We start from the raw sequence: 27,315 nt of genomic DNA on the forward strand, positions 1-27,315 counted from the left end.
CCCGAGCACCCCAGAGCCCCACCCACCCGAGCACCCCAGTGCCCCACCCACCCGAGCACCCCAGTGCCCCACCCACCCGAGCACCCCAGAGCCCCACACACCCGAGCACCCCAGTGCCCCACACACCCGAGCACCCCAGTGCCCACACAAGGCCTGTGGGTACTAAACAAATGCTTTGGACAAAGGTTTATGGCCCAATGACCTTCACAAAAACCCACCGAGGACCAAACTACAGGCTCTCTCCCAAATGACACCAAGGGTGAGGGGGTGTGTGTGTGTGTGTCTGTGTGTGTCTGTGTGTGTGTGTATGTGTAGGCCAAGGATCGTAGGAGACGTCCTTTGCACCTTTCAAAGGAGGTCCCATTCAGCCCCTCCCAGGAAGAGGCCAATGGCTGCCCCAGAATTCCCAGCAGGACTTGTTCCTCTTGGATCAGTGAAAAGGAAAATGGAAATATAAAAATAATAACTGGGCCCCAGGAAGGAACTTGGAGATGGGGGTGGCATCTCCTGCCTGGATCCGGCTGGCTGGGCGAGTGGCAGGTAACTAACGGGCTCTCTGGGGACCAGCAGCAGGCCAGGCAGGCGGGCATGGGGAGCCCGAGGGGCGGGCTGTCGAGGGAGGGCACGTCTGTTGTGTTTGTCGATCTCCTGGCAGCCTGGACTGGGAGGCCTGGGTCCCCTTTCTCTGCCTCCCAGGCAGGTGGTCCCTCGGGGAGGGCTCATTATTGGTCTGAGAGCCCAGGGTGGAGACTGGAGACGGTGGCGCTGCCAGGGGCAGGCAGGGCGGGTCAGCGTGGGTCTCAAGGAGCGTCTGAAGCGAGCGGCTGGGCCGGCAGGACCTAGGGTCCAGGCCTAGCACCCAGTTTCTGCATGTGGCCTGGATAGGGGGAGGGGGTGCTCAGCCTCTACAGCTGTGTGGATAAAGAGTGGACGACTGCTCCAGATGCCCACTCCCTAGGGAGAAGTCGAGCCACACAGAAAGCCAGTGAGCCAGCTGCCAGGTCTGGGGGGCTCACCCCCCAACTCCAGGAGAAGGTGGACTCAGGGCTCCTGCCTCAGACTAAGAAGGTTGGGCCAAGGCTTCCAGCTCTTCAGGGAGGTGTAACCAGGATGGGGGGGTGGGGTGGGGCACCGACCCGGGAAGCCCTGATGGCAGAGGGCACTGACCTAGGGTAGGGGGCAGGACCCAGCCAACCATCTCGTGGGTCACTGACCTCAGAAAAACCGCACTCCGGCGGGGGGCAGTGACCCAAGATGGGAGAACCGAGGAGGGGACCGACCTGGCAGGGTGGGGAGGGCTGACCCATACTCCCCATCTGGGAAAGTGGGCACTGATTTGGGCTGGGGGAGGGGTCCTGGACTCGATCGGGGGAGGGGACAATGACCCAGACTCGCTGGGTTTGAGCAAGAGTGCTGATTTAGGCTGGGGGGGTCCCAGCCTTGCGCGGGCTGGGTCACTGCCCCGGCTTCCCCTTCGGGGAACCCGGTCCCGGCGCGCCCCTCGGCCCGGCCCCCTGTTCCCGGTCCGGCCGGAGGCGGCAGCGGCGCAGATGGGCTGCTGGCGGCCGCAGCGCGGTTATCAGCGCTCCTCGCAGATGGGCCGCCCGCCCTCCGCGCTCGCGGCTCCCACTCCCCGCGGCCTGCAGACCCGTCCCCTGGGCGCGGGGGGAGGCGCCTCCGGATCTGCTCCCCGGCTCCAGCCTCCCTCCCTCGCGGCCCCCTCACCCCGCGGGCCCGGCCCGGGCGGCCGCGGAGGGGGAGGGGGAGGGGACAAGTGCACTTTTCGTAACGACCGAATCAATTGTGTGTGAAGAGCCCGCTCCGGCCGGGGACGGGGCTGAGCGCGGGGCGGGCGGGCCGGCCGGGGGAGGAGCGCGGAGGGGGGAGCGGGGGAGCGGGGGAGGGAGGGAGGCCGGCGCGGGGCGGCCCGGCTCTCGCGCTCCGGCCGGGGAGGGAGCAAGGAGGGCGGGGGGAGGCCGGCGCGGCCCGACCGGGCCGGGGGCGGAACGCACTAATGGAGGGTCTCGGCGACGGAAAGTTCAAAGCTCAGCAGCGCCCCGGGAGCGGCCGCCCCCCCAGCCCCCACCCTCTGCAGAACAATGAGGTCCCGGCGGGGGAGCCGCGGGGCCCGCGCCGCACGCCCTCTCCAGGGCGCCCCGGGCCAGAGGGGACGCCCCCGCCCGGCCGCCCGCCTCCTCCCTTTAGGCGGCTGCGGTTCCCCGCCCCCTCCCCCACGCCACCCCGCCCGGACCGGGCCGGCCGGGGGGACGGGGGAGGGGAGGGGATGGATAGGTCAGGCCGCCCCCGTCCCGGGGAAGGGGGAGCGAGGGGCCCGGGGGGCTGAGGGGGCGCCCCACCCACCCGCGGGAGGCTGCTTCTGCGCCAGGCTGCAGCTCCGGCCGCCCCTCCCCGGGCCAGCCCCGGGTGGGGTCGGGGCGACAGTGCCCGGGCGGGCCCCCTCCCCTGGCGCTGGGAGGCCCGGCGGACTCCCCGTCCCGCGGCTGCCCCTGCCTCCCTCCCCCCCCACCCCGCGGCACCACCCTCCGCGCGCGCACACACACACACACACACACACACACACACACACACACACACACACACACCGCCCAGCCGGCCCGGGGGCGGGAGCGCGAGGCGCCCGGGACAGGCAGCCCCGGGGCGGGCGGGGGGAGGCTCGGGCTCCAGAGCAGCCGCCTGCTGGCGGGGGGAGGGGACGGGAGGACGGAACATGCTGGGGTGAGCAGCCCGGGACAGCCTGCCCGGCACGGCCACGGCCCGGGAAGCGGCGCGGAGGGGGGCAGGGACGCCCCGAACCCGGAGCGCTGCCCAGGCGAGCCGGGGAGGGCCGGTGAGCAGGGAAGCGTGCGCCTCCGGCGGGCCCGACACACGGACAACCTCGGGGACACACGTTCGGACACACATCCACACCCCCACCCCGCCCCCGCCCGCCTGCCCCAAGCCCCGCGGCGGGACCCGCCCGCGGCCGCCGCGCGCGCACTCACCGAGCCCGTCTTGACCGGCACATACACCACTTGGCCCATCTTGGGTTCCCGGCCGCTGCCCAGGCGGAAGCCCTTGGAGCGCACCCAGAACTGGAACTTGCCTTTCTCGCCGGCTGCGGGGCCGCTGCCCGCGCCAGTCCCGCCGCCGCCCTGCAGGACCTCGGCGATCCGCTGGTATTTGCTGCGTGTCACCGTCTTGGTTTTGGCCGAGTCGCCGTAGGTGCGCAAGCACCAGTCCCGGAACTGGCGGCCCAGCTCCGAGTCCCCGGGGCTGCGCTCGCGCTCCCAGCCCCCGCGCAGCAGCAGCGTCGGCTTCGGCATCCTCCCGCCGCGCCCGGCGCCCTCGGGGGCGGGCCGGCCGCCCGGCCGCCCGGTGCTGGGACTGGGCTGGGCTGGACCGGGCCGGGACGCGCCGCAGCCGCGGCTGTCCCGCGGTGTGGCTCCGGCGAGGCTGCTGGATGGGCGCGGGCGGCTGCTGGATGGGCGCGGGCGGCGGCCGGACGCGCGGGGCTGCGGCGCGCTCTGTCCTGCTCGGGCGGCGGCGGCGGCGTTGGCGGCGGCGGCTCCGGCTCGCCTCCTGCTCCGCCTCCTCCTCCCCCCGGCCGGGATGCAGGAGCGATGGAGGCAGCTCCGGGCCCGGAGGTGCAGAGGGGGCGGGCCGCCCCGCGGGCGGCCGGGGGAGGCGGGAGGCGGGGAGCGGCCCCGAGCGCGGGGAGCGAGACCGAGCCTGGGCGCGGGCGGCAGCAGTGGCTGTCAGCTTGCGCGGCTCATCCTGCTCTTGCTCAGGCTCCCGCTGCCGCGGCTCTTCCTCCTCCTCCTCCTCCTCCCGCGCCCGCCTCCACCACGCCGCGGGATCCCACCTGTTAGAGCGGCGCAGCCTTCGCCGCCGCCCGCCCCCCCTTCCTCCTGCGCCCGCCCGCCCGGCCCAGCCCCCGCCCGGCCCGGCCCCTGGGGGCGCGGGGGCAGCCGCGCCCGCAGCCGCCGGGAGGGCAGGAACCACAGGCGTGCAGTGCCCAGCCCAGGAACCGCGTTCCGTCTGGCCGGGCCGGGCCCGGAGCTTCGCAGGCCCCGCTCCTCCCGGACGCGGCGGTCCCGCGGGGAGTAGGTCGCAGACCCCAGCCCAGTCGCCGGCCTCCCGGCCGCCCCGCCCCACTTAGCCCGGCCGGGGAGGTGTAGGGCAGGCTCCCCCTCCCTCGCTCCCGCAAGTGGCTTGACCTCTCCCGTGAGCCGAAGCCAGAAGAGCAGTGTTCCCCTGGGGGAACCCCACATCGCCGCCCTTCGGGGCCCCCAAACTTCCTCTCCTTTTGCCTCACCCTGAATTCCCCGAAGTTTGGCCAGCTTTGCCTCTGCTTGCCTGCGCCACTGCTCTGGGACAGGCCCAGGCCCCCTGGGAAGTCGCCAGTGGCCTCAGCCCAATCCCACCTCGGCTTCAGAAAACACTCAACACATCCACAAACTCATCCTGAGACACCCTGCCTTCCCGGGTGCGCCTTGACCTAGAATCTCTTGCTGAGTAAACTCAGGTAGCCCCACCGCCCCCCTCCTACCTGGGCAGATCTGACCTTGGGTAGAGCTAGCTGGTCCCCTCACCCTTAATGAAATTACCAACATAAATAAAGGCACAGGTCAATTCCCCAGGATTTCTGCACCCCTACCCCCCACTTCCTTAGCAGGTCATGAGGAATTGCTGCACTTCTCTCCCAGCTGTCCCCTGGGGTCCACCCCATGTCCCCATGACACTCCTGCAGGCAAGTAACCATCCAAGTCCTGAGGCCCAGACTTTGGCTAGTGCAGGACCGTTTCCTGCATAGGAAGTACTGTCTACTCCCATCCCAAAGTCCCCCACCCCAGGACCTACTACGTGCCATGTCCTGGCAACTCCGAGAGGCAGAGGGAATGGCTCCATTTTACAGATGAAGACCTGGGGCTTGGAGAGGTGGCCTGACCTGCTCAAGGTCATGCAGGAAGGAGGGGTGGGTTCAGCTCATGTGCATCTGACTCCTGCTCCCATATCACACACAAACTCTTCCCCTTTCACCGCGCTCGGAGAGAGCCCCACACTGTGTGTACCTGGCTCACTTCCCCCAGTAGACAGGGAGCTCCAGATGCTCAGGGCCATATCTGACCCATCCTCATATGCACAGGCCCTAGCACAACACCTGGCACACAGTAGGTGCCAGTAAATGCTGAAAGAACCCTAGAGGTCTCCCAAGTCCCAACCTCTCTCTGCATTTCACATGGGAGATTATTTTTAGATAATTTACATTTCATGTTACTTTATATACACCAACAACTCCACAGTCATTTTTCCTCTTTATCTTCCCAAGAGCTCTTTTTGGATCTATGCTGGTATGCATGCCCGTTTTTAAGAGGTGACCACTCAGAGCGGGGAAGGCACTACCCAAAGGCCAGCCCCAGGGGCGCAGGGGCTTCTGTGATTAAGAAGCTCAGACCCTGAGTTTTTCAATGTGTCCCTTGACGGTTATCCTTCCAGCAGACTCTTCCTGAGAGCAAAGATGCTCTAGCCTGGCAATGGTAATGATAACTGTGGCAAATATGCCCTGTGCCTGGGTGGTGGGGTCTTTGTGTGAGCCCTGGTCTCTCTGTCCAGTTCCAGGACCCACTTCAATAACCACTAAGCCGGACCACCTCTCCACCCATTCTGGGTCTTTGCCTGCCTTTCAGAAGCTAAAAACCTGGTTGTCAATCTTGGGCTGAGTTCTGGCACGGCAGAATGCATAGTATAATGAAAAGAACATGGGCTTCGGGTAGAGTCAGATTTGGAAGTGAATCCTGACGATTATTTGGCGTGGCATTCTTCATGCTCACAGGTCCCACTTGGCTACTTCACAATGGAATGAAGCCATCATTCCACCCTTTGCTGGGTAACCTCAGGCAGGTCACTGAGCCCCTACTTCATCATCTGTATAACGGGACAGGATGTCACGGATGTAGAGATTCAACAGGATGAGAGTGCCTGACCTGTGACGGGTGCCCAGTAAGTGCCATTTTCTCCCTCATAGGGCCTCGAAGTATTCAAGGAGGAAGACAGGCATTGTTGACGCTTTTTGTGCTTCATTCATTCAATAAACATTTGTTTAGCAGCCATTGTGCAGCAGGGGCTTGGGATATGGTCATGGGATCCCCAAGGTCCCTGCCCTACGGGAGTGCACCAATGGGTATGGAAGATGGCTATTGAACAAACCAGCTATTGATCACAACAGCCCGGGGAATGGGCCACGAAGGAAAGAGAGAGCTGTGATAGCAAATAATGCATAGAAGGGGCTGCTTTTCTTAGGGGGATCAGGGAAGGCCCCTCTAAGGAGGTAGCATCTGAGCAGTGACTTAAATGACAGGTGCCAAGGCACGCTGTTCCTGCATTCCAGGAAGAGGGAAGAGCAAGGGCAAAAGCCCCAAGGTGGAAGGAGATTGGCATTTTCTAGAAGCTGGAAGGCGTCCAGTGTGGTGAGACTGAAGTGAGGGAGGAGGGGTTGGAGGGCAGTAGTCTTGAAGACCCTGGGAAATACTTTGGATGGCATTCCAGCTGCCATGGGAGCTACTGGCGAGTTTTAAACGAGCAGGACTATGGGGTAGAGAAGAAGTGCGGAGAGGAGGGCAGCTGCAGGGGTCCAGAGGTCTGTGGTCTTGGAGGTCAGAGGCCTGGAGCTGTCCCCACTGTGTGACAGCTCACTGCACCAGGCACGTCCCAGCCTCTTGCCCCAAGGGCTCCTGGGAGAGTGGAACGGCCAAGGAGTGAGAACGGCCTACTGCGGCCCATCCCCACTTTTGCAGAAACAGATCCTGGGTCTTCAGCCTATCCGTGTCACTGGGGTCCTTTAGGAGGGGCATGCTGGGTGGGGTGTGGGGTAAGTCTCCCACAATGCCCAACTCCTGGGGGAATGCAATCATGGTCCCAGGGGGCAGCTGCTCCTTTTTGATTCCCATTCTAGACACCTGCCAAAGGACAAAGTAGGCTGCCCCATGAATCAAAGGCCAGGAGATCCTCTGCGTTTTTAAAAATTTTGAGACAGGGTCTTGCTCTGTCTCCCAGGCTGAGTGCTGTGGTGCAATTGCTGCTCACTGGAGTCTCTACCTCCCAGGCTCAAGTGATCCTCCCACCTCAGCCTCCTCAGTAGCTGGGACCACAGGCATGCACCACCACACCCAGCTATTTTTTTTAAAATTATTTTTTGTAGAGACAGAGTCTCTCTTTGTTGCCCAGGTTGGTCTCAAATTCCTGGGCTCAAGTGATTCTCCCACCTTGGACTCCCAAAGTGCTAGGATTACAGGCATGAGCCACCATGTCCGGCCTCTGGATTTTTTTTTTTTTTTCACACTTAATCCAGGTGTCCAAGGGAGACTGAAGTTGAAGCACAGGGAGTCCAAGCCCCCAGGGCTCACGTCCACTCCGAATACAGATAGTAACGTAATGGGTCACAAGAGCTTGGTGATGAAGGGTTCTCAGAGTATACAGTCCAAACCCTGCCTCTGATAGATGGGTAAACTGAGTCCCACAGGAGCAAAGAGGCTCAGGGCCACGGGACAGAACCGGGTACCTGGCCTTTGCCTGATTTGGCCCATATCACCTGCCTTTCACTGAGCTCTGACCCTCGGCCCAGATGAGCGGGAATGCCTGCAACTCGACAGTGAGGTGGCCCTGACTGTGCCACAGGAAGTTCCAGGCCTGGGGTGGGGCAGAGTGACTCAGGCTCTCACAGAGGCCTGTCCACCCAAGGGCCAGGAAGAGCAGAGAGGCCCCAGAGCCTTGGGGAGAGGTAGTTTCCACCACTGGGTGCTGGTGCCCCTTCTGTCAAGGTCTTGTGCCACCACCTGCCATCCCCCATTCTATAGCATCCCCCCTGCAGTCTGCCAGCCATGCTGAGCCGCTGCTGTACACCCGCCTCTCTAGAAAGGCCTCCTGACCTCTCAGGTTGGGTCAGGGGCTTTCTCTGGTCACTCACAGAGCCTTGGGCTTTCCCCCTCCCAGCTCTGACCACAGCATTTCACGATGGCCTCATTACCTGTGTTGACCAGTGCCCAGCACGGGAGTTGAGGCTGAATCATTATTGAATAAATGGATAAATAAGCAACGAAGCAAATGAATGAATGAATGGGCTTATCCTCAAAAAGCAGGTGCTAGACTGAAGTCTACAGCATTTTCCACCATGCTACTATGCTTCCTCCATAATCAATCCATCCATCATCATTTATTGTGCTTCTCCTAACAGGCTCTGCTGTTGAGTGACTGAGTCCCTTAATCTCTCTAAGCCTCAGTGTTCAGTGCCGATAAAATGGGAATATTAATAATTATCCCTAACTCACAGGGCTGTCATGAGAATAAGCACTCAACAAATGCTAGCTCCTATTGTCATTATGCCCATCCATCATTCAGAAGTTTATTTGGGCATCTTCTGTATGTCAGCCACCACGCTTAGTGTTTGGAATATAGTAATAAACAAGAGGGACCTGACCCATGAAGCTCAGGGACTAGCTGATTTTCAAAAGATCATGACAGGCCAGGCACAGTGGCTCACCCCTGTAATCCCAGAACTTTGGGAGACCAAGGCGGGTGGATTGCTTGAGCCCAGGAATTCAAGACCAGCCTGGACAAAATGTCCAAACCCCACGTCTACAAAAAAGTACAAAAAAATTAGCCAGCAGTGGTGGTGTGCACCTGTAGTCCCAGCTGCTTGGGAGGCTGAGGTGGAAGGATTGCCTGAGCCCTGGAGGTAGAGGCTACAGTGAGCTATGATTGTGCCACTGCACTCCAGCCTGGGAGACAAAGTGAGACTGTCTCAAAAAAAAAAAATCATAACAAATGGGTTTAGAATTAAAAACAAAAAGTTACCATGAGGCTGGGTGTGGTGGCTCACGCCTGTAATCCCAACATTTTGAGAAGCCAAGGTGGGCAGATCACCTGAGGTCAGGAGTTCGAGACCAGCCTGGCCCATATGGTGAAACCCCCCCCCAACAAATAAAAATACAAACATTAGCCAGGTGTGGTGGTGGGCACCGGTAATCCCAGCTACTCCGGAGGCTGAGGCAGGAGAATTGCTTGAACCCGGCGGGCAGAGGTTGCAGTGATCCGAGATCATACCACTTCACTCCAGCCTGGGCAACAGAGTGAGACTCTGTCTCAGAAAAAAAAGTTGCCATGAGAACACATGGCAGGGGAGTGGGGTGCCCAGATGAGCACCTTCGAGAAGTCCCTCTCTAAGTGCCCTAAGGGTCCTTTGGACCGGAAGATGGAGCACTGGGCAAAGCGGAGGGGAGGAGAAAAGTGTCTCCACTCCTGCAGTGGCCCGTGCCACACTGCCTGTGGAATTACGACTGAGTGGGAAAAAATTCTGTCCACCTTGCAGAGTTTGAGATCCCCTCAAGTCCAGCATCCCCTTTTTTCCAGAAACTAAAGCATAAAGAGATAAGAGAACTAACTTGTCGAGGGATTTCATTCAAATGTCACCTCCCCTGAGAAGCCTTCCTTGACTGCCCTTCTTAAAAGTCCCCCAGTGGCCCTCCATTCCCTTTCCTTACTTGGTTCATCCTCATAGACTCAGTGCCACCTTCCTTTATAATACATATGTATTTGTTTCCTATCTCTGTTCATCTCACCTACTGGAATGTACATTCCTAGAGGGCAGGGCTCTGTCCTGTTCACTGCGGTATCTCCAACATCCAGAACAATGCCTGACACATAGTAGGTGTCTCATATGTGTTTACTGAATAAATGAATGAATGAAAATCCCTGAGAGAGAGAGAGAGAGAGAGAGAGAGAGAGAGTGTGTATTTTGACTATACACTGCAATGAGATCCAGGAAGATTTCTGCTGAATTGGAGAGGCAGAGGCCTTTTTTGCTTATGTTCATTTTGTCTTTGGCAAGTCGCTTCCCTTCATTAAGCCTCAGTTTCCTCGTCTGTAAAACGGAGCTAGTGCCTGCTTTGCAGAATCTTTGCGAAGCGTCAATCAAATACGGTGCAAAGTGCCTAGGTGGGGCCTGACACACAGTAGGTGGGCAACTCTGTCATTTCGATGGAGCCCTTGTTGGGGGAGGCCTGTGAAGGGGGATCCCAGGGCCTGAGCCTCCCTGCAGGACACAAAGGAAGCTGACACTGGATCTGTCCCGTCACCTGAACTCACCAGTAATTTATTGATGCTGGATGCTGGCACCCAGCAGCCTGCTGGGTCAGTCTCAGGGAGCAGGTGTAGGGCCCTCAGGCCTACCCCAGCCTCACCCAGGCAGGGAGGGGAGGGGAGCCTGGGTCTGCCCAGCCCAGGAAAACTGATAGGTCAGCCCTTACAAGTCAGCCCCCTTCTGTGTGCCAGGCAGTGCAGGCAGAAAAAAAACAAGTGTGGTTCCTGCCTGGCCTGAGCTCATAGAAGGTTGAAGTGGACATATTTCAAATAACCAAAATGGTGAAAGCTGCATGAGGGCCTACTATGTGCCAAGAACTTTGTACCTATAACTACATGTAAGCCTCATACAGGGCTTAAATGTGCTGAGGTTGCACAGCTAGTGGGGGGCAGGAGGAGGGTTTGCACCCAGATTTGCCTGGCTCTAAAGCCGGGGCACATTACTGCCATCCCGCCCCACTCAGGCTGGCTGGGCCAATGGGCATTAAAAACAACAACAACAACAAAAAAAAAACGGGCCTGGCACGGTGGCTTACACCTGTAATCCCAGCACTTTGGGAGGCTGAGGTGGGTGGATCATTTCAGGTCAGGAGTTAAGACCAGCCTGGCCAACATGGTGAAACCCCATGTCTACTAAAAATACAAAAATTAGCCAGCTGTGGTGATGCACACCTGTAATCCCAGCTACTCAGGAGGCTGAGGCAGGAGAATCCCTTGAGCCTGGGAAGCGGAGGTTGCAGCGAGCTGAGATCATGCTGTTGCACTCCAGTCTAGGCAACAGAATAAGACTTTGTCTCAAAAAAAAAAAAAAAAAAAAAAAAAAACACTAGAAAAAAGCTCTTGGCTGGGCACGGTGGCTCACATCTATAATCTCAGTGCTTTGGGAGGCCAAGGTAGGAGGATTACTTTAGGCCAGGAGCTTGAGACCAGCCTGGGCAACATAGTGAGACCCCATCTCTACAAAAAATTTTGAAAATTAGTGGGGTGTGGTGGTGTGCACCTGTAGTTCCAGCTACTCAGGAGGCTGAGGCAGGAAGATTGCTTGAGCCCAGGAGTTGGAGGCTGCAGTGAGCTATGATGGTCAGAAATCTGGTGACAATCATAGTGGTCAGGGGGGCGTGGAGTGCTTTCAGTGGCCACTGCATTCCAGCCTGGGTGACAGAGTGAGATCCCATCTCAAAAATAAATAAATAAATAAATAATAAATAAAAATAAAAAGGAAGAGCTCTGGGAGTTGAAAACTGAGAGCAGGCCCTTTCCATGGGAGGCTTCTTTAAGGCTGAAACCTTTAACCAGCCTTCAGCAGGTAGATGGAGATACCAAAGCGGGAGTGTGTTTTAGGCCAGAGAAGCAGCCGAGTGGAGGTTTGGAGGGAAAAGGGAGCGATCTGTTTGGACTGTGGTGGGCATGCCCACCTGGGAGAGCACCAGGGCCCTAGAAGCAGGCAGTGGGCATGCTGGGGCTTTGAATGCTTGGCTAAGCCTTGGGCCTCCCTGGTGGGACATGGGGAGCCATGCGAGGCTGCTGAGCAATGAAGCCACTGTTTCCCCCTGACCTATGTATTGTAAGAGGCCTGCTAGTCAGGCCAGAGTGTGCTTGGCCTTCGAGAACCTCTAACATCTAGCTTCAGCCTCACCTCCCTCTACCAGCCCTCTGGACCTGGCACGTCACAGGCAGCCAAACACTTAAGGCTCATTCTCACCTCTGCACCTCTGTCTCTTGGCCCCTTCTCCTGCAATGCCCACTCTGCCTATCCAGACCCTACCTAATTGCTCAGGTCTTTCTTCCAGGCCATTTCCTCCATGAAGCTTGCCCTGACCACACCAGCCCTGAGTTACATGCCTCAGCCTCAGAACCGCAGGGGGCCTGGGCTGGGAAAGTGTCCATCCTCCTCTCAAGTCCGCAGCACTCGCCATCCACCAAGATGGGCTGCTGCTTTTACCTGCATAGTAACTTTCTTCTCCTGGTAACAGCATCTTGAAATCCCTTTGAGAAACCGCCTCCTTCATATTCAGAGCATGTTGCTGGAGCCGTACTGACCTGACCACTGAAAGCATTGAATGACTAGGCCACTGAAACATCCCATGCCCCAAACACCGTGATTGTAACCAGATTTCTGAGAACACCGGCCGGGTGCGGTGGCTCACGCCTGTAATCCCAGCACTTTGGGAGGCCGAGGCAGGCAGATCACCTGAGGTCAGGAGTTCGAGACCAGCCTGGCCAACATGGCGAAACCCCATCTCTACTAAAAATACAAAAATTAGCCGGGTGTGGTGGAGCATGCCTGTAATCCCAGCCACTCGGGAGGCTGGGGCAGGCGAATCACTTGAACCTGGGAGGCAGAGGTTGCAGTGAGCCGAGATCTTGCCATTATACTCCAGGCTGGGTGACAGAGCGAGACTCCGTCTCAAAAAAAAGATTTCTGACAACACCCTTTGAGCCCCTAGGTTCAACCCCACCTAAAGGCCCTTTTCTTCCTCACTTAGGTCTCTCAGTGCTGGATTTCCTGCAACCCCATGAGCCCTGACAGATGTACCGTTTGTTCAATGCAGTCAGACCCCCTCTGGTCTGGCCCAGATGGCTGTAGCAGCCTCCTCTCTGCACTCCTGGCCTCTAGGTTTTCCCCTCTGGTACACCAGAATAAAGTTCAAACTCCTTGGTGTGGCATTCGAGGCCTTTCACCATCTTGTTCCAGCCTCTGCTTCTCTCTGTGCCAACCACACTGAACCTTCCATTCCCCTGAACAGCAAGACTGTGTTCAGACTTGTTTGGATGCTCCTTGACTTACAGTGCAGTTAAGTCCTGATAAACCCATTGTAAGTTGAAAATATCATTGTCAGTCAGTCAAAAGTGCGTTTTTTTCTTTGTTCAGTTGGTTGGTTTTGTTTGTTTTGTTTTGTTTTTTGAGATAGGGTCTCACTCTGTTGCCCAGGCTGAAGTGCAGTGGTGAGATCACGGCTCACTACAGCCTCTACCTCCTGGACTCAAGTGATACACCTGCCTCAGCCTCCCAAGTAGCTGTGACCACAGGTGTGCGCCATCATACCTGGCTAATTTTTGTATTTTTTGTAGAGATAGGGTTTTGCCATGTTCCCCAGGCTGGTCTCAAATTCTGGGCCCAAGCGATCCACCCACCTTGGCCTCCCAAAGTGCTGTGATTACAAGTGTGAGCCACAGCACCCAGCAAAAATACGCTTTTAACTTACTGCATTTCCAACTTATTCTAACAGTGGGTTTACCTGGACGTAACCCCTTTGTAGTCAAGGAGTATGCTGAATACATATCACTTTGGCACCATCGTAAAGTCGAAAAATTGTGAGTTGATCCCTTGTTAAGTTGGGGATCATCTGTATATGCTGTTCCCCTCAATCACTGGGACTGCCCTTCCCCACCAATTCTCTTCCTGAAAAACTCCTACCCATCCTTCAAGATCCCATTTGATTGTCACTCCGTCTGCCATGCTTCCCCTGACCCCTAGGCAAGATAAGATATCTGTTCTCTCCTGGCACCTCAAGCTCCCCGGCTGGTCTCCTTCATGCAGTGACCACCTGATGTGGTTATTCTCTTCCACCTAGCTACCTTCTTCCCCGACAAGGAGCTACTCAAAGACAGGGTCATGTCTTCTTCATTTTTCATCTCCCAAAGGGCCTATTAATAAATAGTTGTCAACTGACTGACTTACCGACAGGGCACTCAATCCAAGTTCATATTCCTGAAATCCTTGCAAACCATGAGGTAACTATTTTTGGGGGTCACCTTTTCCTGTTAACCACTCACTGGGTTTTCTTTACTGCAGGACTTCTCAGAGGCTTTCACATGCTAATAATGGCACTTCAACCCTCCCTGAAAGGGAGAGAATGCCAAAGCTGGCCTAGGCAACGGTTTGAGGTCATCTGGTCCACTTTAGGAATGGGGAAACTGAGGCCCAGAAAGGGACAGAGACTCATCCAGGCACTTGACGGCAGATCTGGGCCCTCAGTCCAGCCTTGTGTCCCCCAGTGCCCTCCTGTCTACATCCCACTGCCTCAGGCCCAAAACGTTAAGAGTGAGGGCTCTGGAGCCAGACTGCCTGCATTTGAGTCTTGTGCCTGCTCTCACCAGCTGTGTGACCTTGACTGAGTGATTTAGCCCCTGTGAGTTTCAATGTCCTCGTCCATAAGGTGTTGACAATAACAGCGCCTCCTATATGGGGTTGTTGTCAGGGTTTAAGTGAAGTGGTCCACATAAAAGCACTTAGCACAGGCCGGGGACGGCAGCTCACGTCTGTAATCCCAGCACTTTGGGAGGCCGATGTGGGAAGATCACTTGAGGCCAGGAGTTCGAGACCAGCCTGGCCAACATGGTGAACCCCCGTCTCTACTAAAAATACAAAAATTAGCCAGGCATGGTGGTGGGCACCTGTAATCCCAGCTACTTGGGAGGCTAAGGCAGGAGAATCGCTTGAACCCAGGAGGCGCAGGGTGCAGTGAGCCAAGAGCCACTGTACTCCAGCCTGGGCAACAGAGCGAGACTCTGTCTCAAAAAAAAAAAAAAAGCACTTAGCACACTGCCCAGCACATAGTAGGCCCCCAATAAATTGCCACCAGCATCTCTATAACCTTAGATTTCTCAGGAAATACTAGACACACTGAGCCTTGACATCTTTGGAGAGCTGTGGTTCTCTCTGCAGAAAGATGCCAATTAAATACTAGGTCCAGGCTGGGCTGACCTCCCACATGGGGCCTGCTCCTGTGGAAGCCCAGATGTTGGGCCTTCCTCCTCCCTGACTTGAAAAAAAGGTGGTTTTTGTTTAGAGGAATTTTCCCCCCATTTTCATATTGGCTCTATAAATTGGATTTTGTTGAGTGGTTTCTGACAAGCAAGTCGTACAGGCATGTATGTGGAGGAGACGCAAGGCTGCCTCTAGCCATGGGGGTGGATCTGAGGCCTTGAGTTCTGCCAGCCACTGGCCGTGAGCTCAGCCCCTGGACAGCTGCATCCCAGGGAGAGTGTCTGTCCTTGGGGTGATCTAGAAGGGCTTTGCCCCTGGGGAATTCTTCTAGAGGTTTCCCAGAACCTTCCCTCAGAGGAAAGGCTCACTGGCAAATGGCCTGCCACCTTCCCCACCCCACCCCAGCAAACTCACGCCCTGGGTTCAGATTTGTGGTGTTGTGGTGGGGGAAGTCCCTGAGTCTCCTATCCCCAGCTCAGTCCCCTTCAAGATGGATAGTCAGGGACCATGAGGTGGAACACGGAGCTTCTCCATATCTTCAGCAAGCCAAATAAGAAGCTAATATATGAAAGCAAGAGAGATTTCAGTTAGACAGAAGGAGGGACTTCTGCCCTGCCAGATGGCTAAAACCTGGGCTGTGCTTGGCCTAGGAAAGAGCACTAAGCTAGGAGTTGAGACAGCTTTGACTGACAGATCCTGTGGGACTTTGGATCACTGCCTCATTTTCTCCCTCCCTCGGTTTGTTCATCCACAAAATGGGGATTATAATCAAAATGGGGATTATAATTCCTATTTGCTACAGAGCATTTCAAAGGTGACAATGGGGTGAGGCCTTGAGTCAGTGGCAGGGGGCTGCATCAGATCACCTCCACAGGTTCCCTTTCCTCTCTTCTTAGAAGGGATTCCTAGGGCCAAGGCCTTAGTCTCAGGTGCAGGGGCCCAGCGGTGAAGTGTGTGCATGTGCAGATACACGCAGCACTCCGGCCACACTGCAGGTGCTAAGTTGTGTTGGTTTTCTCCCCCTCTTCTCAGGCCACTACCCAGATGCAAAAAATGGCCTGGGCAGAAGTTAGGAAGCCTGGGTCCTAGCCCTGGGTCCGCCCCTGACTTTCTCTGACTTTGGCCATGTCCCTTACCCAACAGGGCCTCAGTTTCCCCATCTGTGCCATGAGGAGTTTGGATGGTTTTGAGATTCTTCTCTCTCGGCTCTGTGAAGCCCACAACCGGCCCAGTCAGGTCTGACCCCTGCTCACCTCCCTGGCCATCACTGGGCAGTTCAGATACACTGACCTTCCTTTGCTTCCTGGAATTTTCCAGCTCCCTCCCACCCCAGGACCTTTGCACAAGCCCTTCCCCCGCTTACCACAAATTCACCTATTTTTTTTTTAGATGGAGTCTTGCTCTGTTGCCCAGGCTGGAGTGCAGTGGTGTAATCTTGACTCACTGCAACCTCCGCCTCCCAGGTTCAACCGATTCTCCTGCCTCAGCCTCCGAGGTAGCTGGGACTACAGGCGCTCACCACCACCTCGCCTGGCTAATTTTTGTATTTTTAGTAGAGATGGGGTTTCACGTGTTGGCCAGTCTGGTGTCAAACTCCTGAGCTCAAGTGATCCACCCGCTTCAACCTCCCAAAGTGCTGGGATCACAGGCGTGAGCCACTGCGCCCGGCGAAATTCACCTGATTAGCTCCAACTCATCCTTAACAGCACTCAGCTCCATCATCACCTCCTGAACACCCCCAGACCCCTTCTCCAGGACGCACTCTTACAGAGTCCTATGCCCTTCCTTTGTAATACTTAACCACTCCTGCATTTCACATTTATGTTGTTCCTTGATTGAGAACTGTCCACTGCACCCCTGGCTGTGAATTCTATGAGGTCAGAGACTGGATCTGTCTTTGTCCCTGCGGTGTCCCTGACACCCAGCACAGGGCCTGGCACAGAGGAGATGCTCAGCCGTTGAATGGATGGGCAGACCACCTCCCCATTCTTTGGGACCAGTATACGGCTGTCTCTGCTCACAAAAGCTCCTCCCTCCAGGCACCCATGCAGAGCAGACCTGGTGGTGAGGAAGAGGGGAGGCCGCTGAGGACCTGAGGGGCTCCACCCTTCCCTGGGAGCTGAGGTGGTGAGAGGCCCTGCCTTCAGAAGGTGGGCTGGGAGACACAGGGAGCCCCAAGGGTTGCGTGCTGTTTACAGTGCACACCCACATCTGCGCTCTCTCGGGGGCTCTCCCAGCCAGCTGAGGGCTCCACAAGGGCAGGTAGTGTCAGCTCCATTTGCTAGACGAGGAAAACAGCCCCAGAGGGATGCTGGATGGAGGAAGGCTCACATACCTTCCTCATGATGCTGGTCATACCTCAGGCACAGGACAGGGCTGAGGTATGACCCCAGGGGTGATGAAGCTGGAAGGCTTTCTGCTCTCCATCTGACAAAGGCAGGAACAGGCACAGAGGGCAGGGATCAGCCTAGGGTGTTCTCAGCCGGTCAATAGCAAGGTGGGGACAATAGGAATCTATAATTCTTTTTCTTTTTAAATTGGTGGTTTTGGCCAGGCACAGTGGCTCATGCCTGTAATCCTAACACTTTGGGAGGCTGAGGCAGGCAGATCACGAGGTCAGGAGATCAAGACCATCCTGGCTAACATGGTGAAACTCTGTCTCTACTAAATATACAAAAAATTAGCTGGGCGTGGTGGCAGGCACCTGTAGTCCCAGCTACTCGGGAGGCTGAGGCAGGAGAATGGCATGAACCCGGGAGGCGGAGCTTGCAGTAAGCCGAGATCGCGCCACTGCACTCCAGCCTGGGCAACCGAGGGAGACTCCGTCTCAGAAATAATAATAATAATAAATAAAATAAAATAAATGGATGGTTTCTGGCTCTGTTGCCCAGGGTGGTGTGATCGCAGCTCACTGCAACCTCCAACTTCCAGGTTCAAGTGATCCTCCTGCCTCAGCCTCCCATGTAGCTGGGACTATAGGCATGCACCACCATGCCTGGCTAATTTTTTAAATTTTTTTGTAGAGACAAGGCCTTGCTATGTTGCCCAGGCTGGTCTTGAACTCCTAAACTGAAGCGATCTTCCTGCCTTGGCCTCCTGAGTAGCTGTAATCACAGGCGGGAACCACCGCACTCCGCTGGGAATCTGTAGTTTTTGAACTCTGATACCTTTCTCCTGCTAGGCTGAGGCAGAGGATTCCTGGCCTTGACCCTGGATGACCCTGAGGCTTCAGATGACGGATCACACCACAGGGCAACCCGTGGGAGTGGATAATGTCGGCAGAAGCGTTCTAAGGATTTGGGTAGCAGGATAGTGCCAGGCGGCCTGGGTTAGAACCCCAGCTCTGCCACTCACCAGCTGTGTGACCTTGCTCGGGTGCTTTTAACCTCTCTGTACCTCAGTTTCCTCATCTGTGAAATGGGGGAATTCTGGGTTAACTAGTCAATAGAACAAAGTACCCAGAGCAGGGAAGGTCTGAGACAGTTTCTAATAAACATGAACTCTAGAGCTGACCTGGCCAGGAACAAGGGGAGTGACTAAGTCCTCTCTCTGTACCAAGGCTCTGGCATAAGAAGTATCAGCTCCCAGCTTTGTGCCCTCAGGGCCACTGGAGAAAATGTCAGAGAAGGGCTTCAAAGATCACAGTGACTGTTTGAGCCCACTGCTACTCCACAACCCACTGAATCCTCATAAGGGCCCTATAAAAATCAGGCTCAAGGCCGGGCATGGCAGCTCATGCCTGTAATTCCAGCACTTTGGGAGGTCGAGGTGGGCAGATCACTTGAGGTCAGGAGTTAAGACCAGTTTGGCCAACGTAGAGAAACCCCTTCTCCACTAAAAATACAAAAATTAGTTGGACGTGGTGGCGGGTGCCTGTAATACCAGCTACTTGGGAGGCTGAGATAGGAGAATTGCTTGAACCCAGGAGGTGGAGGTTACAGTGAGCCACATCACACCAGTGCACTCTAGCCTGGGCGACAGAACGAGACTCTGTCAAAAAAAAAAAAAAAAAAAAAAAAAGCAGGCTCTATTATTCTCCCACTTTACAAGTGTGAAAACCAAGGCTAAGGCCAGTGACTTGTCTAAGTTCCACAGGCTGTGACTTGCAGAAACAGGGCTTATGCCCGAGCCTGCTCTTGGGGTCACTTGCTCTGAAGAGCCCAGGAACCAAAGGGTGAAGACAGAGTTGAGTTGGCCCTGGGGAGTGGAGTCCTGGAGAGAGATCCTGAGCTGGGGCTGGCAGGCTGGGGAGAACCTGGGCAGCAGGCGTTGGTGGGAAGTGCAGGTACAGCCCTGTCTCCCCTGGAAACCAGGCCTGAGGTGTGCCCTGTTAGTCAATCACATCATTTGCCTGGTGCCTGTAGGGGCTAGCTCCGTGACGGCAAGGCTGAATCTTTCTTCCCCACTGTATGCAGCACCCAGCCCAGGCCCTGCCCACTGGCAGGCACTCAGTGGATGCTTGTTGAATGACTGAGTGGACCAGGCATCCTCCTCTGTGGTCACCAGACTGCTCAGCGATCATGAGCACCATGTTACAAGCAAGGAAACGGAGGCTCATGGTGGGGAAGGGAACTTTCCCAGCCCACCCAGGTCTGTCTGAATCTTTTGTTTTTGTTTTGAGATGGAGTTTCGCTCTTGTTGCCCAGGCTGGAGTGCAATGGTGCAATCTCAGCTCACTGAAACCTCTGCCTCCCAGGTTCAAGCGATTCTCCTGTCTCAGCCTCCCAAGTAGCTGGGATTACAGGCATGCGCCACAATGCCCAGCTAATTTTTTTGTATTTAGTAGAGGTAGGGTTTCACCATGTTGGCCAGGCTGGTGTTGAACTCCTGACGTCAGGTGATCCACCTGCCTCAGCCTCCCGAGCGGCTGGGATTACGGGCATAAGCCACCGTGCCCAGCCTGTCTGAATCTTTACCCTCCTCCAGGAACATGATCTCAGGAACACATCTCTCCTTTTCCAGCCGGAAGTACCTGAGAGAGACCCCAGGAGGTGGATAAGACTGCAGAGAGCAGGGAGCATGAAGCACCTTGCCCAAGGTCTCACCAGGCAAGAGAAGGGCAGAGAAGGGCGACTTCTTCATGGATTGCAAATCCCCAAAGTCTGCAAACGTAAGGACTCTCTTTAGGGCTCAAGGGGTCTAAACTTACCCTTTTACATAAGGAGAAACTGAGGGCGCCCCAAAAGATGTGTCATCTCCAGGGCCACCGAGTGGTTGAGCAACAGACTGGAACCCTGCGTAGCAAATGGAAAGGCCCCGAGGCTGGCACACAGTATGAGCTGAGGCCAGTGGGCTTAAGAGTGGCTGGGGAGGTGGGCTGGGGCCAGGCCAAGCAAGGAGTGTGGACTCCAGACCACAGCCATGGGGAGCCACTGGATTGGAAAGGTCTAGACACCATCTGGCTTGGGTTCTCAAGAGACCCCTCTGGCTAATCGGGACTGACTGGCCTGCAGGAGCATGGGATGGGAGTCAGGAGACTTGGGAGGGTCAGGCCAAAAGCCATGGAGTCATCTCTGCCCCTGGCCCTTTTCTCTCACCCCTTACATCTGATCCATAAGCAAATCCCTTTGGCTCCACCTTCAGAATATAACCAGAATCTGACCACATCTCACCGCCCCGTTGTTGACACCCCCAGCAACCTCTCCCTGAACCTGACCTCCAACCTGGCCCTGCCACCCACCCTCCATAACGCAGCCAGAGGGAAATGGCTGAAACAAGAGTCAGATCGCACCCCTCCCCTACTCCAAAGCCCCTGTGGCTCCCCACCTCACTCAGAATAAGTCCTGAGCCTGGCCCTCGAGGGCCCTGTGCTCTGGCCACCCTGCCCATTCTGGCCATGTGTCCCCAAGGCTCTTGCCCAACCCCTTGCTGCGGCACACTCACAACTTCTGGGCATTCCTGCCTCCGGGCGGGTGTCTGCACATGCTGGGCCCCCTGCCTGGAGTGCCCTTCCTCAGATGTCTGCAGGGCCAGCTCCATCTTCTCCTTCCTGTTGTCAGATGCCACCTTCCCAGGAGGCCTCCCTAACCACCCCGTTTAACGTGGCCCCACATCTCCTCCCGTCACACACACATGCTTTCTCGGCTCCATTTTCTCCAAAATGTGCTTCACTTTCTAATGTACCATTTAATGAACTTATTCATAGTGTTTATTCCTAGCTCTCTCCCCCATCAGGATTTCAGCTTCCTGAGGACAAGGTTCTTTGAGTGGCCCATGCCCAAAACAGGCCTGGAGCATGGTAGATGCTTGGTAATGACGTGCTGTTGAACTTGAGTGGTTTTCCTAACAATTCTAGGTGGGAGATCACCCTCATCTCCTGTCACAGAGAAGGAAACTGAGGCTCACGGAGGAAAATAATTTGCTCGAGGTCACAAGGCCAGGACACTGTGGGGCTGGGGTTTGGACAGAGCCTCCTGCTCTGTCCGGCTCAGGCTGGCATGGGCTGGGAGCAGGACCTCTGAGCTGGCGTGTGGCAGGGGCCCTGCCAGGCACCCTGCGGTTGGTACCCTCCCTGAGGGGCCATGGCGGGCTGGGCCGGGAGAAGGTGGTGGCAGCCCTGGCAGTTCCACCCGTTCCAGGGTGGTGTAAGAGCAGGTTGGGAAAGGCCCAGGGGCACCAGATCCATCCTACGGTTGCCCAGTCCTCGGAGCCTGAACGGCCACGGGTAAGAAAGGAAGTCAGCAGGATCCAAAATAGGCCTGTGTTTCGGGAAGTGAAACTGGGCATTGGGGACGCCAGGCCGGAGGAAGGCCTGGGCCTCCTGGGTTGGGGGCCCCAGGGGCGGGGGTCTTTCCTTGCCTCCTTGGCCTGGGGACGGTGGGTCTTGGGACTGATCCCTGCCAGGACCTTGGGAATGGGCTCAGGCCCCTCTCACAAGCCATGTGACCCTGGACACATCACTTCAGCTCTCTGATCTTCAGTCTTCTCATCTGTAAAGTGGGACTAGGGGTAGGACTTGCCTCACTGGGGACTGGGAAGGTGAGACTGTACCCTGAAGCCCAAGATGGTCACAGTTACTCTTGGCGTTGCAGAGCCATCGTGGGTGCTCCTCCTCCAGGAAGCACCCCCAGATCCTTAGATCAGAATGAATCACTCCCTTCCCAGTGTCCCCAGCCCCTCTCAATTTCTTTCTATTTTATTTATTTATTTATTTATTTATTTATTTTTGAGGCAGGGTTTTACCCTGTTGCTAAGGCTGGAGTGCAGTGGTGCAATCATAGCTTACTGCAGCCCCGACCTCCCAGGCTCAAGCGATCCTTCCACCTCAGCCTCCTGAATAGCTGGGACTACAGGCGTGTGCCACCAGGCCCAGCTAATTTTTTTTTAATTTTTTGTAAAAATGGGGTTTTGCCATGTTTCCCAGGCTGGTCTCAAACTCCTGGGCTAAAGCCATCTGCCCACCTTGACCTTCCAAACTGCTGGGATTACAGGCGTGAGCCACCTTCCCATCCAGCCCCCTCTCAATTGCTTTTGGTTTCTGTTCACATATGTCTTTTCCACTAGAGGAGGCCAGAAGTCCACATGAGTCTTCTTGGTGTCCCCAGTGCCCAGGATAGAGCCTGGCGGATTGGAGGTGCCATCCATGGGCCGAATGAATTAGTGAAGGAGCCAGAGTCAGAGGCCTGTGGATGCCGTTGAGGGTCTGATCCCTGCCTCCCGACAGCCAGCTCCTCAGAGGTGGCCTGGAGTTTTGGCAAGAGGAGGCTCTGAGGGCAGGTGAGTCATGTTTCCCCTGAATCTCAGTTTGCTCATCTGTAAGATGGATGAGAAATGGGACCCACAGCTTCTCTGTCCCAGATCAATGAATGGATCACCCAAGATGCCACTCTAGGAACCTCAGAGTGTGCCTGGGGCAGGGCTGCCCCAGAGTGGAACCCTTCAGGCCCAGGTGACCTGCATTCTACTTTCTCCAGCCCCTTTCCTGCCCTGGCAAGAAGCAGGACTTTGTAGCAAAAGAACTCAGGTGTAGTGGGGCGGGCAGGGAAGGTGTTACCACCTAATAACATCAGGAAGCTCCAAATAACGATGAAGTGCACAGGCTGCAGGGGGCCTTACACCATCCAGGCTTTACAGCTAAATCCCAGAGAGGTTAGGCTACGTGTCCAAGTTCACACAGCAAATTAGGGCAGAGCAGGGAGGGTGCCCAGCCCTCCTGACTTTTAGTCCCAGGGTTCATTCAGCCCATCTACCCTGAGCAATCGCTGGACACCTGTGAGCACATTTCACAGTCACTGCATCGCCACAAAGCGAGAATCAGAACACCCATCCTACAGATGAAGACCTCAGGCTTTGAGAAGGGAAGGCTCTCCCAGGACCTTTCTCACCCACCTGAGGCCCCACCCTTGGACCTACTTAAGGGCTCCTGAAGGTCCCCTGAAGGCTAGGCCTCCAAGCCCAGGACTAAACTCAGAGCTGTGTGGCTCCTCCAGGAAGGACCTCCGAAGGTCCATGTCATCCTGAACTTCCCATCAACCTTCTCATCCTACCAGTCTCACCCAGGAGTCAGCTGCTTGTGCACACTGGTGCCTGGAAGTCCCACTGTGCACTCAACTAGCTAGACTGAGAAATGAGAACAAACACGCGACCCCCGGCATTTGCCGTGTGCTGGGACTGACGGCAGCTCTCCTGAGTCTCACAGGATCTCTGTGAGGTCAGCTCTGCGATCAGCCTCATCTCACAGATGGGGAATCTCATGCACACCCGTGACTGAGCTCAGCTCTGAAAACCTGTTCCTCTCTCAGTTCCCAGCCCGGGGAGAGGCACCACTGTGCTAAGCACCAGGAGTCACTCCTGGCTCCTCCCACAGCCTCTCCCCCCACAGCCTGTTAAATCGACCTCCTAACTAAGCCACTAACCTGCTCTGCGAAATGAGACTAGTAACTAGTAATCTGTCAAACAGGATAACAGCCCAGGCCCGGGAAGAGTTGCAGGGACTTGCCACCACTGCCCGGCTGTGTGACCTTGGGCAGGAGAACCCACTTCGCTGGGCTGAGGTTTCCATGTCTATAAAGTGGGGATGATAATATTGCTCACTGTCCAGGGTCGTGGAGAGGATTCAGTGACCTCCTCCCTCTTGTCATCCCTGAGACTTTGCTCCAGAAACTCTTCCCATACAAAGTGCTCGTTTTTCTTGAATTTTAAAAGAACCCTTCTTTGAGCACCCCTCCCTTCTCTGCTGTCCTGTTTTTCTCCAGCTGTCCGGTTTTTCTCCAGCCCTTTGCTGGAACGCCCTGAAAACGCACCTATTCTTGCTGTCTCCAGAGTCTCTCTCGCCTCTTCTCCCTGCAATCCACTCCCCACAGGGTCTCCCCTCCCCCTCCTGAGGAAACGAAGAAACATCACGTTTCTAAACCTGCCCAACGCCATCTCTCAGACCTCCCCATCTGGACCTGTCAGTAGCATCAGATGCAGCTAACACCTGCTGCTCCTTCAAACGCTGTTCTCCCCTGGTTGTGAGAAGAACCCTCCCTGCCAGTTCCCTGGCTGCCCCTTCTCAGTCCATTTTCTGCCTCTTCACCCATCTCTCCCTCACCTCTCAGGGTGGGGGCCATGGGCTCAATCCCTGGGCTGCTGTCCCTTTCCGTCCGCCTTCCTCCCTGGCTGACTTTAAAGACCGATTCTCTGCTGCCCTCCACACTGATATCAACAATCTGGACATCCCCCCTGAGCGCCAAAGCCACACATCCACTTCCTCCTGCACAGCTCCTCCGGGCTTCTCCAGGATCTCCTGATATTTGCACATAGGTCGGTTCCACCCTCAACCCTCCTCATCCCAGAGAATGGCGACTGCATTCTCCCCCGGCCAGGCCAGAACACTGGCTGTCATCCTCAACCCCTTACCCCGTCCATCTCTAACTCTCTCTCATCTTCTCTAATTCTTTCTCTCTGCGTCTCTGTCTCTCTCTCTCTGCCTGTGTCTTTCTGACTTTGTCTCTCTGTCTCTCGCCCTCTGACTCTGTCACTCTGACTCTGCCTCTCTCTTATCTCTGTCTCTCTCTCTGTCTCTGACTCTGTCTCCCTCTGTCTCTGACTCTCTGTCTCTGTCTCTGACTCTGTCTCTGAGTCTCTGTCTTTGTCTCTGACTCTCTGTGTCCCTGTCTCTGACTCTCTGTGTCTGTCTGTCTCTGAATCTCTGTCTCCGTCTCTCTCTGTCTCTGACTTTGACTCTCTGTCTCCCCCTGTCTCTGACACTCTGTCTTTGACTCTCTGTCTGTAACTCTCTGTCTCCCTCTGTCTCTGATTCTGTCTGACTCTCTGTCTCTGATTCTTTGTCCGTTTGTCTCTGACTCTGTCTCTGGCTCTCTATCTCCCTCTGTCTCTGACTCTCTGTCTTTGGCTCTGACACTCTGTGTCCCTCTGTCTCTGACTCTCTGTCTCTGTCTTTGACTCTCTGTCTCCCCTGTCTCTGACACTCTGTCTCTGACTCTCTGTCTCTGACTCTCTGTCTCCCGCTATCTCTGATTCTGTCTGACTCTCTGTCTCTGTCTCTCACTGTCTCTGACTGTGTCCCTCTCTGTCTCCCTCTGTCTCTGACTCTGTGTCCCTCTGTCTCTTTCTGTCTCTGACTCTCTGTCTCTGTCTCTGACTCTCTGTCTCTGATTCTCTGTCTCTGTCTCTGACTCTCTGTGTCTCTCTCTGTCTTACATCCCACATCACTGCATCAGTGAATCCCATGGACTCTGACCCCAAACACATCTCAGTCCCCAGAGCTGCTCACATCCCCTCGGCCTCCCCGGGCCAGCCTCCATCATCTCGCCTGCATCTTCACTCCGCTGCCTCCCTGTTCTGGGGGCTTCTGCCCGTGCCGCCTGCAGTCTACTCTCTACCCGGCGGCCAGAGGGGCCCCGTCCCAGGAGAGTCAGGCCCGTCCCTCTTTGCTCAGGCCCTGCAGTGGCTCCTGTGTCACTCGGAGAAGCCCAGTCCTCATAGAGATCTTCTATGAGCCTGCACACCCCCGACCATGGCTTCTCCTGCCCAGTCTCCCTCCCCTGCCAGGCTGACCCCACTGTAGCTCCTGCCAGGGGTGTTTGCCTCCTGGAAAGCTCTTCCCCTAGCAGCAACAGCAGAAACGTCCTTCCTTCTTTCAGGGCCTGGTGTAGAGTCTCCTTCTGGGGGGGCCCAGCTCATGCCCTGTCCACCATCCTGACCACTGCCTGGCCCTTCCCCAGCTGTCCCCTCCTCTCTTCTGTGCTGCCCTCACACACCACCTATTTCATCTGTTTACCATGTTTGTCGTGGGTTCTCCCAGGAGGGCAGGGCTTTGGGCCTGTGTTCGCGCCGCCTCCCCCGGGCCTAGAATAGGGCCTGGCCTGCAGCCGGGAGCCAGGCCGCTCTTGGTGAAGGAGTGCCCAGGAGGGGTACAGTGAGGGCAGGCAGGGTGAGAGCTCACGGGGCCTGGGTGCAGCTATGGCAACGCAGCCTATGCCTGCCAGTCCCTCGGCGGGGCCTGTGTCCTCCCTGCCTGCACTGCTGTCCACGGCTCTCACTGGCCCTGCCTTCCTCCAGCCTGTGGCCCCACTCAGACCCATCCCATTCCCCACAGTGGATGCCAGAAAGGCCTGTAAAAACCTGGATCTCATTATGTCACCCCCTCCCCTGAGCCCTGCAGTGGCTGCCGGTGGCCCTCAGGATCATGTCCAGAGTCCCTGCGTGGCGTGGAGGCCCCCGGAGACCCGGCCACAGCCCCCTCCCCCGTCTCTTCCTCCCCTGCAGATCTGCCCCCCCATCTCCCTGGAGGTGGCCTGTTCTCCACGCCGCCCTCACAGGCTGCCTGGCGGACTCTCCTCACAGCGCCGTGCTTCCCGGGGCCCACTTGTACAGGCCCCATGTGAGAAGGACTTCGGGCCATGTATAATCCTCCAAGGGCCCACAGGAACAGCAGTGACAACTGTGTTATGAAGCACCTACTGTGTGCTGGGGACAAGAATGGAACAAGAAAACATGCTTTGCCCTCATCCCTGGAGGCAGCTTCCAGCCAGGGAGGCAAATACCTCCTCCCCAGACCCCTTCCACAGATCTCCAAACTCTGCCTCTCTCCTTCAGCTCCCTGCTCAGATGTCACCAGCTCTGTGCAGCCTCCCTGCTACCAAGTCTAAAATTGCCATAGTCCCCCCAGTTCCTCACCCCTCTCCCTGCTTTCTTTGTCTGTCTCATCCATGAGGATGTGCCCTCTGGGAAGGGCAGGCAGGAGCTGGCTATTCTGTTCCTTGCCCTGTCCCCAGCACCGAGGACAGTGCCAGGCATGGAGGAAATAATTGCTGAATAAAGAAATAAAATCTACATTCTATGAGACATAAAGCACAGCTCAGATACATGGAGTGAGGGGTGGCTCCATTCTGACTGCGGTGATCCCGGTGGTCTCTCTGAGTAGGTGGCACTGAGCTGAGACCCAGTGATGTGAAAGACTGAGCGTGTGTGGAGGAAGAATATTCCAGGTGGAGGAAGCAGTAAATGGCAAAGGCCCCGAGACA

The 27,315-nt window shown here is 56.4% G+C and overlaps 1 protein-coding gene and 1 long non-coding RNA gene across 3 annotated transcripts in view; one reads left to right on the plus strand and one right to left on the minus strand.

The window, feature by feature from the left end:
* The window catches only part of NOL4L (nucleolar protein 4 like), a 144,918-nt gene extending 141,135 nt beyond the window's left edge, over nucleotides 1–3,783 (minus strand). The window contains exon 1 of one of the 2 annotated variants that reach the window (XM_054467037.2): nucleotides 3,003–3,783. In XM_054467037.2, the coding sequence (XP_054323012.1) occupies nucleotides 3,003–3,323 (321 nt within the window). In that variant the 5' untranslated portion in view covers nucleotides 3,324–3,783. The remainder of the gene's footprint in view (nucleotides 1–3,002) is intronic. The other variant, XM_063659126.1, reaches the window with a different exon arrangement.
* A 2,139-nt stretch (nucleotides 3,784–5,922) lies between these two features.
* LOC129021524 (uncharacterized) lies at nucleotides 5,923–27,142 on the plus strand. The gene is made up of 3 exons (XR_008496082.1): nucleotides 5,923–6,000; nucleotides 19,772–19,955; nucleotides 26,558–27,142. It is a non-coding gene; the product is annotated as an uncharacterized LOC129021524 (long non-coding RNA).
* The last annotated feature ends 173 nt before the right edge of the window (nucleotides 27,143–27,315 follow it).

This window comes from Pongo pygmaeus, chromosome 21 (genome assembly GCF_028885625.2).
Source record: "Pongo pygmaeus isolate AG05252 chromosome 21, NHGRI_mPonPyg2-v2.0_pri, whole genome shotgun sequence".
NCBI classification, from domain to species: Eukaryota; Metazoa; Chordata; class Mammalia; order Primates; family Hominidae; genus Pongo; species Pongo pygmaeus.